Genomic DNA, 16,155 nt, shown 5'->3' with positions numbered 1-16,155 from the left:
ATGGACAAAATAAGAGTAAATACAGTAGTAAGTCTTACGCAGTGAGAGGAGGCGGGGAGGCATGCAGTTAACACGTCCAAAAGGCCAGTAACCATAAAAAAAAAAAAAAAAAAAAAAAAAAAAAAAAAAAACAGTAGAGAGAAACTGCGGCAGTGAGTCTGGTGGTAGGAAGATGTTTACCGTTCTGGGCGCTGTAGTGGTGGGAATGCAGGAATGCTGATTCAGTCTTTGTCAAACTAACAATAAAATCATAAAAGCTTATACAAAAAAAAAGAAAAAAAATCAATTGGAGCGGGTTACAGGTTGATGGGAGTCGGTCAGCTGGAGACTGAATGAGATGTAGTAACGTCATAATCTGCAACTTTACTCTCTCTCTCTCTCTCTCTCTCTCTCAATTAATTTTTCTTGCAGTCTTCCACTCACTCAGTCTGCATCGTCTCAAGTTTGCATTCGGATCCATGAACCGCATTCTGAAACGGTTCATTCTCTCGCAAGGACTAATTTTCGAGTCACAGAGATTATTAAATGTGTCCCATGGAATTGTCCCATTGGTGATGCAGAATCCTTGTTAGAATGTCACTAGAATGGCGAAAAATAGTTTTGAAAAGTCCCACAGCTTCCATTATAGACTATTAAAAGAGCAGAATTCTTGTTCAACTATAATTAGAATCATGAAAATTCTCTTGAAAATCTCTGGTACACTGCCTCATGTCGGATAATGGTTGAACTTGAGCTGCATGAATTAATAAGACTCTCTCTCTCTCTCTCTCTCTCTGTGTGTGTGTGTGTGTGTGTGTGTCTGTCTCTCTCCTAAGCAGAGCAACTTTTTATGTGGAGCGAAGAGTGAAAATACGTACTGTGGAGTGAAGAGATGTGAAATTAAGAAGGAAAGTTTAAAATTATGGCAACCACATAACGAATAAAAGGACATAATTAAGTTTTTTTTTTTTATGAAACACAAGTTGAAAAGGTAAAAAAAAGTAGTACATTTTTTAAGGCAGGTAAGACAAGAAAGAATAAAAAAAAACGATAATAAATAGTAAAGAAGCAAAATACTTAGCACATCTACTTATTTATCCCTCTGTTTATCTATGTATCTATCTATTTATCTGTCCATCTATACATTTATTTAACTATCTATCTATCTAAGGGTACATATCCATGGTCTACTCCAAGGAGTGCCGTTGGAAAGACAAGATTCACGCAACACAACATAACACCAAAGCGCCGAGTGTTTACTTACTACAGGTGAGCACATCCTGTGAATCGGTGAGTGTGTGTGTGTGTGTGTGTGTGTGTGTGTGTGTCGACAGGAGCGTTGCCATTAGTGACATAATTGATAAGTGTCGATGAGTCATTAGCGGTGAAGGCTGGTCATTCCGCATTCCTGGCGAGCAAGGTCAAGGTTGGCGGTCAATAATGGTTGTCCCCAGCCTCAACACGACACAAGGCTGCTGCCACGTGAATGACTGGTCGTACTATCAGGTTGTTTTGTCTTTTCTTGTACTGTATATCACGTATATTGTATCATTATATCCCAAGCCAGAGTCATTGTATGGAAGCAGTGGTGCAAAGAACACAAACACTTGGGTTCTCATCTGTGTAGACTTACAGTAGTTAGATATTGCTGGTTGTGATTGTGGTGCCCAGCCTTGGACCATCATAAAATCAAGGAAGGATTGCCTATGATAGTTTTTCATGGTATCAGGCCTTTGCCAAGGTACTCAGTGACACTTTGCTGATCAACCCAAGGTGGTCACAAGTGCCGACTGTCCCAGCCTGTCCTGTCACTACACGAGCAACATTCATTTCACCTCCAGCACTCAGATATTATTGACTGTTTTGTGGAACTGACTTGATATATTGCACTATTATTCAGTAGATTTTCGTATTGTATGTGAAGTTACAATTTTTATAATTATTATTATTTTTTTATTTATTATTATTATTATTTTTTTTTTTATCTCTAACCTACTTGCTGCACATGACTTGTCTTGAAACACTTATTCCTCATAGAGATGAAAACACTAAACACTGTATTACCTTTATAGATGAAATGTTTGAAGAGGAAGAATACCTTACCATGAATGCCCTTTCCAGAACAGGCCCGGGATGCGTGAGGCACCAAGAACAGCCTCGGCCAAGAGCAGTGGGGGGGGCAGTCGCCGTCGCCGGTGGGAGATGAAGTCCAAGGAGTCGTTTGAGAAGTCACTGGCTGTGGAGATTGACTCACCGCCAAGAAAGTCATCCCGCCACCGAAGAGACTCCAAGTGGGAACCTTCAACAGACTCTTCCGAGGGCAGGAATCCTTTCTTCCGGGAACAGTCCAGGTCATCACCTCCACAGGACTTCAGCCACAAGAGTGAGATGGGTCGCCAGGGCAGTGACTCTGATCTCCTCTCCTCCAAGCTGTCAGCCCTGATAGAGGAGGCCAGTGTGAAGCCCAAGGAGCTGGAGATGACACCGCTGAAAGAAAAGAGGAGATCGTCTTTAAGTCACTTTGAGCAGAAGCCTGAGAGAAACCCACCAGAACCTCAGTATGTCAAGCAAGGAGGAGAGAACCTCAGGTCTGTGAAGGACAGGGACAAGGCACAGGTCCTGAATGATAAGTTTGAAACCAAATCATTGAAAGTAGCAGGAGAGACACCCAGAAAGATGGAGGAGGGAGAGGAGAAGACAGAGCAGGTAGACTACACACCCTCAGCCCCACCCATGTCCTCCCCTGAGATGAGTAAGACGCTACCCACCAGGAAGAAGAAGGACCGAAGGAAAAACAACCCCAAGATGCTGGTCGGGGAAGGCACAAGCAAGGAGTCATATATCACTGTTCAGCTGCAGCAGATGGAGGAGGATGTCATTGGTAATGGGAAGGGAGAGGAGCAGTGTGTCCTGTCTGCTCCTGCCCTGCTCTTCAACACTACCATCAACCCAGGAGGCACCATCAGCACCATATACCAGGAGAAGCTGGGTGGTTTTGTCATAGCAAGGAATGACATGGAGGGCATGCAGAGGAAGAATGAGGAGCTCCGTGATGGTAATGAAGCTCCCACACCAAATTCTCATGCCATCTTCTTGCAGAGTGGATTCAGGACCTTCTCCGTGCTGTGCCAAGGCCTGCTGGCTGGCCTCACCCTGGCACACTGCCTCATGGTGAGTGTCAGTTAAACTTTACTCAATTTATTAGACCTCTCTCTCTCTCTCTCTCTCTCTCTCTCTCTCTCTCTCTCTCTCTCTCTCTCTCTCTCTCTCTCTCTCTCTCTCTCTCTCTCTCTCTCTCTCTCTCTCTCTCTCTCTCTCTCTCTCTCTCTCTCTCTCTCTCTCTCTCTCTCTCTCTCTCTCTCTCTCTCTCTCTCTCTCTCTCTCTCTCTCTCTCTCTCTCTCTCTCTCTCTCTGAATTGCTTTTCTGTTCATTGGTAAAAATTTCTCAGATGGCATAGTTTATTTTTTCCTATTCTGTTTAGTCTCCACAGCCTTTGGTATAGATAGTGAGGTTATTGCAGCATGGTTCAGTAGACAGGCTATGATGGGGAAACTAGAGGAGGCAGATCTTTATTACAACACATTGCCCACAGCTTAAAGCAAATAAAAAAAAAAAATAGAAAATAAAATAAATAGATAAATAAGATATAGTAAAGTAAAAATAGTAAAAATAGATTAGGACAGTTTGCAAAAAAAAAAAAAAAATCCTGGAATGTTGTATTGTTGAAGGAAAAATTGGTGTCACATGGGGAAGAAGGAACACTTATGACTTGAAATATTTCTCCTAAAATCTTCTCAGATTTTCCTGCTGGAGGGTGACGCAAGCAAGCTGCCGAAGGTGTACCCCCCCACCGTGGCTCATGTGTTCTTTGGACTTGTGCTGTTCCTCACCTCTCTGTGTCTGGTGGCAGCCTTTGACAGGTCAGTGAGGGAGGATGCATTCTTGGGGGAGGTGTGTTGTACCTCTAAACATCATTATCATCATCATCATCATCATTTTTTTTGTTTCTTTTTCATTTTCATTTACTTCTTCTTCTTCTTCTTCTTCTTCTTCTTCTTCTTCTTCTTCTTCTTCTTCTTCTTCTTCTTCTTCTTCTTCTTCTTCTTCTTGTTTTTTTTCTTCTTCTTTTCTTTCTTCTTCTTCTTCTTCTTCTTCTTCTTCTTCTTCTTCTTCTTCTTCTTCTTCTTCTTCTTCTTCTTCTTCTTCTTCTTCTTCTTCTTCTTCTTCTTCTCCTCCTTCTCCTTCTCCCATTTCATCTTTCTTTTCTTTTCTTTTCTTTTCCTCTCCCTTATTATGTTCAATAGCTTATGAGTCTTCTGTTCTTTTTATAGTGATAGATAGTCTCTTCTCTGGTATTCATCCTTCACATGTCTTCATCCCTGCAGCATCTCTCAGTCTTTTTTCAGCCTTTCCACTGGTCTTTCAAATAGGTTCTGTATTATTGTTAAGTTATGAAGTACATGATCTCTTCTTTAATGTCCATCCTTCTCAAATCTTCCTTCACACACAATCTCTAGGCCCTCTCAAATAGAGTGGTAGATGAATGGAATTGACTCAGTAATCAGGTTGTTAGTGCTGAGTCATTAGGGAGTTTCAAAAGAAGATTAGACAGGTTTAAGGTAGGCATATTTTTCATAGGGACTGCCACATGTAGGCCTGACAGCTTCTTGCAGCTTTCCTTATTTTCTTATGTCTTGCTTGGTTTTCTTTCTCATTTCCTTCCAACTGCTTCCCAATAGATTAATGTTACAGTTAATTCAAGAAGTACAGCACCGACGTGAGTAATTAGTCTTAAGTACTGATTTTGTGTAGAAGTTTGAGACATATACATTTCTCCGTGGCAGGTGTGACCTCATAGGGGTAGGTGTGGTCTCCGGCCATGGGATCAGGATGCCCTGGACCCCAGCATTGTACATCTCCTCCATGGTGCTCTCCCTGGTGGCGGTGCGTGCCGAAAATGTCCTCATCAACTACACCAGTTATGTTGATGAAGTGGTGTCAGAAGAGAAGGTAAGTCTGTTGGTGTGTAGTGGGGGGACTAATAGTGGTGACCAGTTGTAAGGAATGTTTTCACTGTAATGTTTGAAAGTGCATTGTATAATAACAGCTACTCGACATTGTGAAGTGTGTTGATAATATTTGAGAGAGGACTATGAAAGATACTGTTACAGGATCACATACATTGTTTTATCAGGAGGAAGAATGTGTCCATATAAGTAAAATATGAGAAAGTGAAATAAAAGACCTTGAAAATATATTAAACGAAAAAAATTCAAAGTTTAAAGTTTCGAAGTCAATTCCATTTTTTAAACTGAAATTTACAGAGTTTTAAGGATCATAACATGTATTGTAATTTGCCTGTGATTAAATATTTTTTGCCCTTGCAGGCATCAGACCTTGTGGACTGGTGGCGGTGGATGTGTGTGGCACGGACCTCCCTGGCAGTGTTGGCGTGGCTGGCAGTGGTGCCAGATCCCCACACTGACGCCCTGCTTGATGCACTCCAGCACAGCCACAACAAGTAGTGCCATGTTCATCACAGCCCCGCTCTGCCCGGCTCACTGTGTTAGGTCAGAGTCATGCCAGGGCTAGCAAATGGTGTCTCTTACCCACTGAATGATAAACTGGTAGTTTGTTGGTGAGGATAAATTATAGATAGAGATGATAGGTGGTCATAGGCAGGTATGTTTCACACAGGGATTACCATGTGTAGGCCTGCTGGCTTCTTGTAGCTTCCTTTATGTCCTTATTTTATCAGTTTGATTTATATACAAAAACTTTTCTTGTGTTTGCAATATTCCAGAATTTTTTATTCATCATTGATCTCATTTACAGTACAAAATACATCAATTTATTTATTTATTTTTTTCTTGCTGTATGCTATTCTAAGAAGTGTCTCGATTAGAATGTCTTCATTATAAATGTATATATAATTTTTACTTCCAAGCATTTCTTTGATGTTGAAGGATTCAAGAAATACTTATTGAGTCTGAATCATCAGCAGCATCAGTAATTCAGCTTTCAGTACAAAGATAGTATTGTTTATTGTGGATGCCTTTTTCTCAAATTATCTGTCTCATTTTGCTGAAAGAACCATTAACACAACAATCATCCTTAGTGCCTGGTAGCATTAGTATCAGAATGATGCTATGCAGATATTTACAAAATGTGCATGAAGTTGTATATTATGAGGTATTAACACTGTAAGGGCCTGTGTGGTGTGCATTAACCCTCTCATAACTGTGTGTATGGTGCTGGTACAGATAGGGTGAGTGTGGTGTGTGTTGAATCTACTAACTCTTTGTAAGTGGTGTTGATATGGTGGAGGTCTGTGTGGTGATCATTAACATTAACTGCCTATGTGTGTATTTGTATATTTCTTAAAGTGAAGGCCAATGTGGTGTGTGGTAATGTACTAATACTGTGTGTGGGTGATGTTAGTTTAGTGAAAACCTGGTGCTGCTGCGTGGATTGTTCAGTATTGTCAGTGCAAGACTATGTAGTTTGCTGTGGTAACACTCCACTTTGTGTGTGTGTGTGTGTGTGTGTGTGTGTGTGTGTGTGTGTGTGTGTGTGTGTGTGTGTGTGTGTGTGTGTGTGTGTATAGTGTCCATACAAGTTGAGAATCCCATAACAGAAATTATAGAGCAAAGAGACCTCAGGAGTCCAGGAATTTGAACGGTGACATTATTTGTGATTCAATTTTCACATCACCATAACGTAAAGGCAGTGCAGTAATGTTATAAATGATACTGTTGTATGAAATAATTCTAATGATAGCATAATATTTGGTGATACATTTTTTGTATACAATGTCATTAATTCATTGTCATTTTTCAGAAGATAAATGATCAATACCATTTATTCATAGTAAGTTTCTCAGAATATAACCCCATCATATATAGAAGTTTTTGTGTGTAGTTGTATTTCCATAAAATTTAAAATGCAAGACACTTATGGTCTTGAGCATTCTGGATGAGGGATTCTTAACCTGTACAGTAAAGGCTAAGTGTGGTGTAGGCAACCTTTCAAGTAGATTAACACACAGTTGTATTATCTTCCACTACCTCACCTTCTGTCCATCTAGCCATCCAATCCATCAGGATGCTGGAAAGTTGTCCGTCCCATCTCATGTTGAGAGCACAAGAGACATATTCATTATTCTATTTTGCTTAAGTGATGCATGAATGTGAGTGAAAGAAGAATTTATATAAAAGTATTATTGTCAGGAATCTTTGTGAAATCAGACAAATTAATGTCTGTTATGTATTGTTTTACATGCAAGCAGCAAAAAATGGAAATGAGCAATGGAATACAGTATAAAGAGCAGTAACTGTACCTTCTGTTTCTAGTGGGCTGAAGGAAAGATAACATTCTAGTCATAAGCAGCAAAGATCAAAACCAAAGCAATGGAACACAGTATAAAGAATAGTAAATGTATCTTCTGTTTATTTCTAGTAGGCTGAAGGAAAGATTACATTCTAGTCATAACAAGGTGTACTGTGCAGTCTCTCTAACATATCAGTACTTGTTTTGATTTCCACAAGTTCTTTTCTTGTATAAAATGATGATGTACTGTATTCAAAGCACTGGAGCATCTATGCATGTTGCCATTGTTATACAAAGGTACACACATTACAGCACATGTGAGGGGGACTGCCCTTGTGGCGTGGTCAGATTCATGCTGTCAAGCCTCACCCAATACATGTTTACTATGCATGAAATCTGTCATTGCACAAATGGTTAAAATATGATTTTTTTTTTCTGTAATTATGTTGTTTGTGGACCAAGGTGATATATACCCTTACTCTACCTAGGCAGCAGTGAGGTGCATGTCTGTAAGGTCTGTGTAATTTTACCCACAGTTTTAGGAATCACATGCTGGACTTGTGATTGTCAGCTGTTGTTCGTCCAGATACAGCTTAGTGTTTATTCTGTGAATAAATTTGAGATTACTCACACACCACCTCTTACTCAGGGAGCACGATGCTGCTCATGAGTGAAAGGCTTTACTCCTGAGTGTGGCACAACCCTCAGCCTGCCAAGTGACAGGCAAAGACTTTATTATGAACTAGCAAACAGTGTATCCGAAACATCCTCCTCTTTCAAGTGAGGATGTGGATGTGAATCTGAATATCAGCTGTGATAAAAATATATTTACTGATGTGAGTTTTATTGCTATTGTTAATATCTACATATTTTTTTATGAGGATATTCTGCAGATATAGATATCAATACTTCTGTATCTGCATTACCTGAATGGTGCCATTCTGTCACATGAATCAGGAAGCAGGACACCTTTGTCACTGACTAAAGGAAAGTGTGTAGCCGCACTTCCTGGTGTGGGGGGTGTGGTAGTGCAGCCAGTGAGGGACCAGGGGAGTGTTGTGCTAGTCAAAAGTCTTCATTAGGTGGTGTTCAGAAAGTATTGAGGATGAAGTGCATTTATTAGAGACTCATTGTGTGCATGAATGTGTGTGTGTGTGTGTGTGTGTGTGTGTGTGTGTGTGTGAGAGATTGAATATGTATATTGGAGTTTGACCAAAATAAATCTTTGGAGTCTCCACAGAACTGGTGTTTTCATGCAGTTACCATTTATTATTCAGTCTGATGTTGACATAGAAACTCCTGTCATGCTAATATATTGTTGTGTATTGTTATATTCCTTCAGTTAGCAAAGTTAATGTAAATTTGTTTGAAGGAAGGAAAACCATTCATTATTTTTAATGATTTATTGGCATGAGTAGATTATCACCCCTTTAAAGTCCTCATTCCTTCTTTATTAATATAGAAAACTTGCAACAGTAGTTAGTTTTTGTATCACCAAAGACAGACACTGCATGGTGAATATTTGTTTTGCATTCTTAACACCCATTTTTCACTTCATAAATAGTCATTACACAATAACTATTTCTTTTGCATTTTTAACCCTAATTTTCACTTCGAAGACAGTCATCACATAATAATTGTTTTCTTTAATGTTCGTAATTGTTATACTTCTCTTCATTAAAGACAAACAGTAATTACAGTAAAACCTCCATAAACAACTATATAGAGCAAGGTGGCCAACGGTTTATCCGAAAGTTTGGTTTATTCATCAGTACACATTTTTGGCCGGTTTCTATGTACATAAACATGTACATTTATTGTTATTTACAGCACATTTTGTTATTACACACTGTACACAACACACTAACTGGTCACTTAAGAGTTCACTTAACATTACATAACTACACACTTAGTGTTCACTTAAGAGCTCATTTAACTGTACACAACACACTGGTCACATAAGAGCTAACATAACACTATGCAATGTACTACTAGTGTACTTTTGCTTGTCACTCAGAGTCTAAGTCAAAGATGTTGGCTGGTGGCTCTGGTGTGGTTGGGGATGGAGTGGAGCTGGGCAGACTGAGGAGGTTGATGGCTTTTGGGTTATCTGATATTCGGCTTATCCGGGTTTGGTTTAGGGAGGTTTTACTGTACTTCCATACCAATCTGAGTCTACATTTCACTCCACTAAGGACAAGCCCTCGGATACAATGCTAATAACACTGATGGTGTAACTATACCAAAGACCCCAGGTTTGTGACCCATTTCACTCTGCCAAAGATCAAGAAAATTAAGTGTAGTGACAAACACAGCACAGTAATCACATCTCTCACATCCTTGATCTTCATCCCCCATCTCTCAACACCTCACTAACCCATGCCATGTTGCTACAGAGGCCCACAAATTCATGAGGTGCACACTTGATTCAGCCATGACTCAGAGCTGTGTGAAGAGTGAATGCTTGACTGCCAACACAACTCTCAACAGACAGCTGCTCCCTCCCACCACCAGCACACCTCCCTGTCTTGCCATGCTCAGGTGAGTCAATCAGCACACTGTCATGTTCTTACTCCAGTGACTGTGCTCTTGCCAGTTTTGAAAGTGATATGCAGATAGACTGGTTTTTGCTCTGCCATGCACTTGTTTTTGTTTTATATATGAATTTATTTATTTATCTGCTAATTCATTAATCTATCTATTTAGGGATTTGTTTATTTATTTTGCATGTAGTATAGTCCATGTCTTTTTTATTTTATTTGTTTATTCATGTATTTAATTCTTCACTTATTTTTATTTCACAAGTGCTGGATTGGTTTTTATTATTTACTTCTCAGTTTATTCATTTCTCAGTTACTGGAGAAGGTTGTGTAGTGGATGTGTGGATGCATATGGTAAGCTTAACTAAAGGAGACATATACTGAAGAAGGTGTGGGGAGAGGTGCTGCTGTCCTTGATAATGGAGGAACAAGAGGAGGAGGAAGAGGAGGAGAAGGAGTGTTGTGGCTTGGTATTGGAGGAGCAAGAGGAGGAGGAGAAAGAGTATTGTGGCTTGGTATTGGAGGAACACGAGGAGGAGGAAGAGGAATGGTGTGGCTTGGTATTGGAAGAACAAGAGGAGGAGGAGGAGGAGGAGTGCTGTGGCTTGGTATTGGAGGAACAAGAAGAGGAGGAGGAGGAGGAGGAGGAGTGTTGTGGCTTGGTATTGGAGGAACAAGAGGAGGAGGAGGAGTATTGTGGCTTGGTATTGGAAGAACAAGAGGAGGAGGAGGAGGAGAAGGAGGAGGAGGAATGTTGTGCCTCCCACTATCTATTGATTTGACTTAGCTGTTGTTGACAAGGTTTGGCAGGAAGCTGTATTTTTTTAGGGGGTTTTGCCAGGGCGGTGTGAAACTTTATGTGTGTGTTCTTCCTCAAACTCTTGTCTTGTATAGTAACAATATAAATTTAGATGCAGTTAGGTTTGTTGTTGTTGTTGTTGTTGTTGTTGATGATTTATTTTTAGCCAGAAAAGCGACTCATTACTTGTTTATTCATTTCCATGCCCAGGATATTGACCCAGACACCCCCCTCCCCTCCTTCCCCCCCCCCACACACACACACACAGTGACCTATATTTAACTCCTCATCCATACACATTTGTCAACATGCACCTGTGTGGCTGTTGTTGGTTCATTAGTTAATTGTGGCCAGGTGTGGTATGCTCATCTCCATTATCTGATCACCACCTGCTCCACCACCACCACCACCACCCATCATTCTTATCACCACCACCATCTCATTACCTATCCTAACTGCCAACGCAACCAATCCTATCTACTTATCATCTATCCTTACCTGATCATTAGCAGTTCCCTATCACCTCACCATCATTCATCCCCCATATAATCATCACTACCACCAACTTGTATCCTTCCCTCCCCATTAACACCATTACCAGCACCACCAACACAGTACCCCCTCTGTAAACACCCATTTCTCCATCACCATTTCCCATTCCTTCTTACAAATTGCTTAGTCACCCCCCTTCACCACCAACACCACCACCACTAGCCCTTCCCTCTCTTCCTCACATCACCATCACCACCATACCTTCCCTAAACACCCCTCTACTTGTCCCCATTCCGTTTTTACCACCATCACCACCACCAGTTCCTTCCCACTCCACTCCCTCCTCCTCCTCCTCACCACATCCTCACCGCCGCCAGTCCTTCCCTCTCCTCCTCCTTCCTCACCCACCACCACCACCGCCACCGCCGCCGCCGCCGCCACCTAATAGCTGTCCATCACACGAGAAAATTTTCCCCCCCCAACAATTTATTCGTTCATGACAACACGTGATTGTCGGAGCGTGGAGCAAGATTCACGGGTGTTCTCAGTGTCTCACCTCATGATGCATTTTAGTTTCAGACCCCCCCTCCCTCTCTCTCTCTCTCTCTCTCTCTCTCTCTCTCTCTGATTTCTATTGTGTATTCTTGTTTTGTTTACTGTTTTTTTCTTCTTCCTTTACTGTTTCTCTTTCTCTTTTGATCTCTTTTTTCTTTTTCTATCACTGTTTATCTTCTTTTACTCTTTCTCTTCTTCCTTTACTTTCTCCTTCCTCTACTCTGTCTCTTCTTCCTTTACTTTTTTTCTTTTCTTTCTTTATTCTTTCTCTTCTTCACCTCTTGATTATTATCCTCTCTCTCTCTCTCTCTCTCTCTCTCTCTCTCTCTCTCTCTCTCTCTCTCTCTCTCTCTCTCTCTCTCTTGGTCTTACTCCTTCAACCCTGTCTCCTTCCTTTCGTCCCCTCTCTCATCCCCTCCCATCCCCTTTCATCACCTTCCATCCCCTCTCCTCGCCCCCAATCTCCTCTTCTGTCTCCTCCCCACCCCTCGCCTCTTACCCTCCCCTCATTCCTCCCAAACACATTCTCTCTCTCTCTCTCTCTCTCTCTCTCTCTCTCTCTCTCTCTCTCTCTCTCTCTCTCTCTCTCTCTCTCTCTCTCTCTTCGTGTCTTGTTTTGTGACCTCTCTGCCTGACCTCTGACCTGGTGGCGTGTTTGTGTGACCTCGTTTGTTGTTATTGTTATTGTTTTCGTTTTGTGTGCGGGGCTTTGGAAAGGGAATGTTGCTTATATGATTGGTTGTTTTTGTTTTTGAGGGCTTTACTTGCGTGCTGTGTGGGAGAGGTGTGGAAGAGGGTTTTCTTAAGTGTTTTGAGGTGAGCTGTGTTGTTTGTTGTTTGTTTGTTTGCTTACTTTTAATTGTTTGTTTATTTATTCTTTTTTTTTTGTCTTTTTTTGTATTTATTATGGGGAAATGTAGCATGTTTTTATTTGTTTGTTTATTTATTTTTTTTTTCAGTGTGATGTGTTATATATTGATTTATCTGTTTTACCTGTTTATTATTATTATTGTTGTTGTTGTTGTTATTATAGCTTATTCTTCTGCAGAACGTATATATTTTTTTTCTTACATTATTTCAAAAGTTTGTATATATGCTATTGTTTTTATTTCTGTGTGTGTGTGTGTGTGTGTGTGTGTGTGTGTGTATGTGTGTGAGTGTGTGTGTGTGAGTGTGTGTGTGAGTTCGTTCCCCCGCGTGCGCTCTTACGTAGTTGATGTCTTCCGCGAAATGTGATGTATAATTCCCGTCTTTTTGTGTTCGGTGTTATTGCGGTGCATTGCTGTTCGCGCCGTGCATGTCTCACCTTTTTTTTTTTTTTTGTTATTATCATTCCAAACATTCGTAATTGCTCATGTATGCACGTGCTGTCCTTTTTTTTTTCATCGTCTGTTTCTTTTTCTGTCTGTTTTTCTTATCGTCTGTTTCTTTTTCTGACTGTTTTTCTGTCTGTATGTATGTATGTATGTCTGATCCTTAATTAACCGCATTTTAGACCATAAGTTCTCTTCATTTTTCCTCGTCCATAGATTTCATTGTGTGTGTGTGTGTGTGTGTGTGTGTGTGTGTGTGTGTGTGTGTGTGTGTAAGTTAATAACACATGTATACGGGATTAGAGTCAAGCTTGTGTTGTTTCTCTCTCTCTCTCTCTCTCTCTCTCTCTCTCTCTCTCTCTCTCTCTCTCTCTCTCTCTCATTTTCAGACTTCCACATCGAACTTTTCCAAGCTTTAGTGTTCTTAGGAAGTCAAATTCCTTGATATTGCAGGCATTTATAAGTTTTATCAATACTCCTTCGATCGTATAGTCGACTCTCTCTCTCTCTCTCTCTCTCTCTCTCTCTCTCTCTCTCTCTCTCTCTCTCTCTCTCTCTCTCTCTCTCTCTCTGTCGTGGGGTAGAGGGGCGGCACAGTACAGCAATGAGAGAGCGTGGCTAAGCTGGCGATCGCCCTAACGCAGGCGACGTAAGGAAAGGTGGAACGGAGCGGAGAGGGGAGAGGGAGGGGGATGATCGATGATGGCTAGAGGTGGCTTAGAGGAGGAGGAGGTAGAGGTAGTGGTGGTGGTGGTGGTGGTGGAGTCCGGCGGCGTGCGTGTGGTGCCCTCAGTCAGTGCTCAGCCCACACTGCTGCTGCCGCTCCTGCTGTTACTGCTTCGCTCCGTCGGTTAGCAGTGTACCCTCCGCCCCTCTTCTCTCCTCCCACCTCACGCCTCGCCCTCTTGCTAACATAACTAATTTTTCTAGACATTCTTAACTTTTTTTTTTTTTTTAGTTCATTATTTATACCATTCATTCACTCATTCCTTTTATTTTTATTTTTTTTCCTCTCGCCTCACCCTCGTGCTAACATAATTTAATCTTTCTTACCACTCAACATTCGTGCCTTTTTTTTACATTCCTAAATTTTCTTTTTTTCCTTCGTCAAGTCTGCAACTCCCTCATATACGCCCCTTTCACTCTTCTATAAAGTGCTAACGTTTCCCATTCATCCTCTTTCTTTATTTTGTAACTCTAACTTCAGAACATTCACTATTCCCCTTTTTTTTTTGTTCCTTGTTAATTTTCATCACAACACCCATTATTCTCCCCTTTAACTCCACTTAGTCATCTCTTCACTGTCCTAACTTTCCCTTCGTCTTTCAAACCTTCCCTTTACTCTTCCAAACCTTGCCTTCACTTTCCCTAACCTTTACAACCCCACAACGCTTCAACACCTTCCCCTTCAACCTCACAAACACTTCCCTTCACTCTCATCTAACGCTCAACTTCATATCACTCCTTGCTATACCGCCATTACTGCTTCACCAAATTCTTTTTTTGCTTCTTTTCTTTTCAGCTCCCTCTACCTCGTTGTCAATTCATTATCGCTTTATAGTCTAATGCTTTCAGTTCATTTCAATCTTTTCTGTGTTATTTTTCGTCCTTATTCATTAATTCTTTTCTGTATGCCAACTTTCTATTATTACAACTTTCTAAATGTTCTTATCTGTTCTCTATTTTCGGACTTTTTTTTTCTTGAGTTTCTTTTGATAATTTACTTCTTTCTCTTAAAATTCACTGTATTTCATTTCTCACAGCTCGTCCTTTCTCTTTCTCTCCTTACTCATCCCTTACAGAACCTCCATCCTCACGCTTCTTAAACTTCTGTTGTTAATTTACTTCTTCCTCTAAAAACTACTTCTATATATTGGTTCTCTCATTCCTTTCCTCCTTATTTATCCCTCACAGAACTTCTCTCCTCGTGCTACTGGTAAAAAAGAACGAGAGAGGGAGAGGGGGCAGAAAAGTGACAACAAAACCGAGTGATAGAAAACGAAGTGACTGTTTAATATACGACTTTTGTGGCTGCGCTTGAAAAGATTATAATTGCGAGTCAGTGTTAGTGAGTCCGCGGCGTGGTGATAACGTGTGGTGCTGCGGTGTTAAGGTGGTGTGGTGGTGTGGTGCGTGTGTGTGCATGTGTGTTGTAGTGATCATCCCTTCCCGTGGACACCCGCCGCCACGGTCACGAAGGATGCCCGTGTGAAGGTAATCCCTTGTGTGTGTGTGTGTGTGTGTGTGTGTGTGTGTGTGTGTGTGTGTTTTGTGGGCTTGTGATTGTTATTAATGTTCTTGATTCTTTTCGTTTGTTTGTTTGAGTGGTTGTTTGTGTAGTTGTTTAGCAGCTTGGTTAGTTGGTTGGTTAGTTGGTTGGTTAGTTAGTTTGTTAGTTTGTTGTTGTTATCATTTTCATTATTATTATTATTATTACTATTATTATCATTATTATTATTAATATTATTATTATTATTATTATTGTTATTATTATTATTATTATTATTACTATTATTTACATTATTTCCATCATTGTTAGTAGTAATCGTACTAGTATTAGTAGTAGTAATAATAGTAGTAGTAGTAGAAGTAGTAGTAGTAGCAGCAGCAGCAGCAGCAGCAGCAGCAGCAGCAGCAGCAGCAGCAGCAGCAGCAGCAGCAGTAGTAGTAGTAGTAGTAGTAGTAGTAGTAGTAATAGTAGTAGTAGCAGCAGCAGCAGCAGCAGCAGCAGCAGCAGCACTAACAGTAGTAGTAGTAGTGGTAGTAGTAGTAGTAGCATCTGCCTGTCATCACTGTCTATGAATCTTTTCAAAGGTCCCTAATGACCCAGCACTAACAACGACTCTAGTCTATTCTTCCTGCACTCCACTTAAGAACCAGTGTACATCGTAAGAGGGGATGGAATATTCAGTAAAGATAATCAGGTCTTGTCGTGGCTCTTCAGCTGAAACTTGAAGAGAAAAAATCTGGGCTAAAGGAGGCGTTTTTCTCGGCAACATCGATCCAAACGTGACTTTAGATTATTGGTGGTTTTTGAGGTAACAAGTGAAGCAGGAAGGGAGTTTTAGTGGCCAGCAAGTGTAACATTGATTGATAGTGACAGGATCATCATCATCATCATCATCATCATCATCATCATCATCATCA

At 40.8% G+C, this 16,155-nt stretch overlaps 2 protein-coding genes across 16 annotated transcripts in view; both read left to right on the top strand.

Annotated features, from left to right (window-relative positions):
• The first annotated feature begins 1,091 nt into the window (after nt 1-1,091).
• On the top strand, nt 1,092-6,099 carry LOC135102853 (transmembrane protein 237A-like). Of its 4 annotated transcripts, none has more exons than XM_064008438.1 (5): nt 1,092-1,248; nt 2,101-3,150; nt 3,779-3,900; nt 4,825-4,990; nt 5,368-6,099. In XM_064008438.1, exons 1-5 carry the CDS (start codon nt 1,162-1,164, stop codon nt 5,503-5,505), a joined length of 1,563 nt encoding a protein of 520 aa, XP_063864508.1. In that variant the 5' UTR covers nt 1,092-1,161; the 3' UTR covers nt 5,506-6,099. The 4 variants fall into 4 exon arrangements, with proteins under 4 accessions (XP_063864508.1, XP_063864507.1, XP_063864510.1 ...); XM_064008437.1 differs by having other exon boundaries at nt 1,147-1,269; nt 5,368-5,645; XM_064008440.1 differs by having other exon boundaries at nt 1,221-1,269; nt 2,106-3,150; nt 5,368-5,645.
• A 7,469-nt stretch (nt 6,100-13,568) lies between these two features.
• The window catches only part of LOC135102849 (TOG array regulator of axonemal microtubules protein 1-like), a 124,417-nt gene continuing 121,830 nt past the window's right edge, over nt 13,569-16,155 (top strand). For 3 of the 12 annotated variants that reach the window (XM_064008428.1, XM_064008427.1, XM_064008423.1), the window contains exons 1-2: nt 13,587-13,858; nt 14,923-15,222. The gene's annotated coding sequence lies outside the window, so the exon portion shown is untranslated. Of the gene's footprint in view, nt 13,859-14,922; nt 15,223-16,155 lie in introns of all 12 variants that reach the window. The other 9 variants (XM_064008429.1, XM_064008431.1, XM_064008425.1 and 6 more) reach the window with 6 other exon arrangements.

The sequence above is a fragment of the Scylla paramamosain genome, chromosome 8 (assembly GCF_035594125.1).
Source record: "Scylla paramamosain isolate STU-SP2022 chromosome 8, ASM3559412v1, whole genome shotgun sequence".
Taxonomy (NCBI): Eukaryota; Metazoa; Arthropoda; class Malacostraca; order Decapoda; family Portunidae; genus Scylla; species Scylla paramamosain.
The sequence above is the reverse complement of the archived record's forward strand: the minus strand, read 5'-3'. Positions and strand labels throughout refer to the sequence as shown.

Coding starts and splice junctions, on each gene's coding strand:
- LOC135102853 (XM_064008437.1), top strand. CDS start 1,162: ATGGTCTACTCCAAGGAGTGCCGTTGGAAAGACAAGATTCACGCAACA. Junction 1,270..2,100: donor TGAGCACATCCTGTGAATCG/GTGAGTGTGTGT, acceptor TGCCCTTTCCAG/AACAGGCCCGGGATGCGTGA. Junction 3,151..3,778: donor CCCTGGCACACTGCCTCATG/GTGAGTGTCAGT, acceptor AAATCTTCTCAG/ATTTTCCTGCTGGAGGGTGA.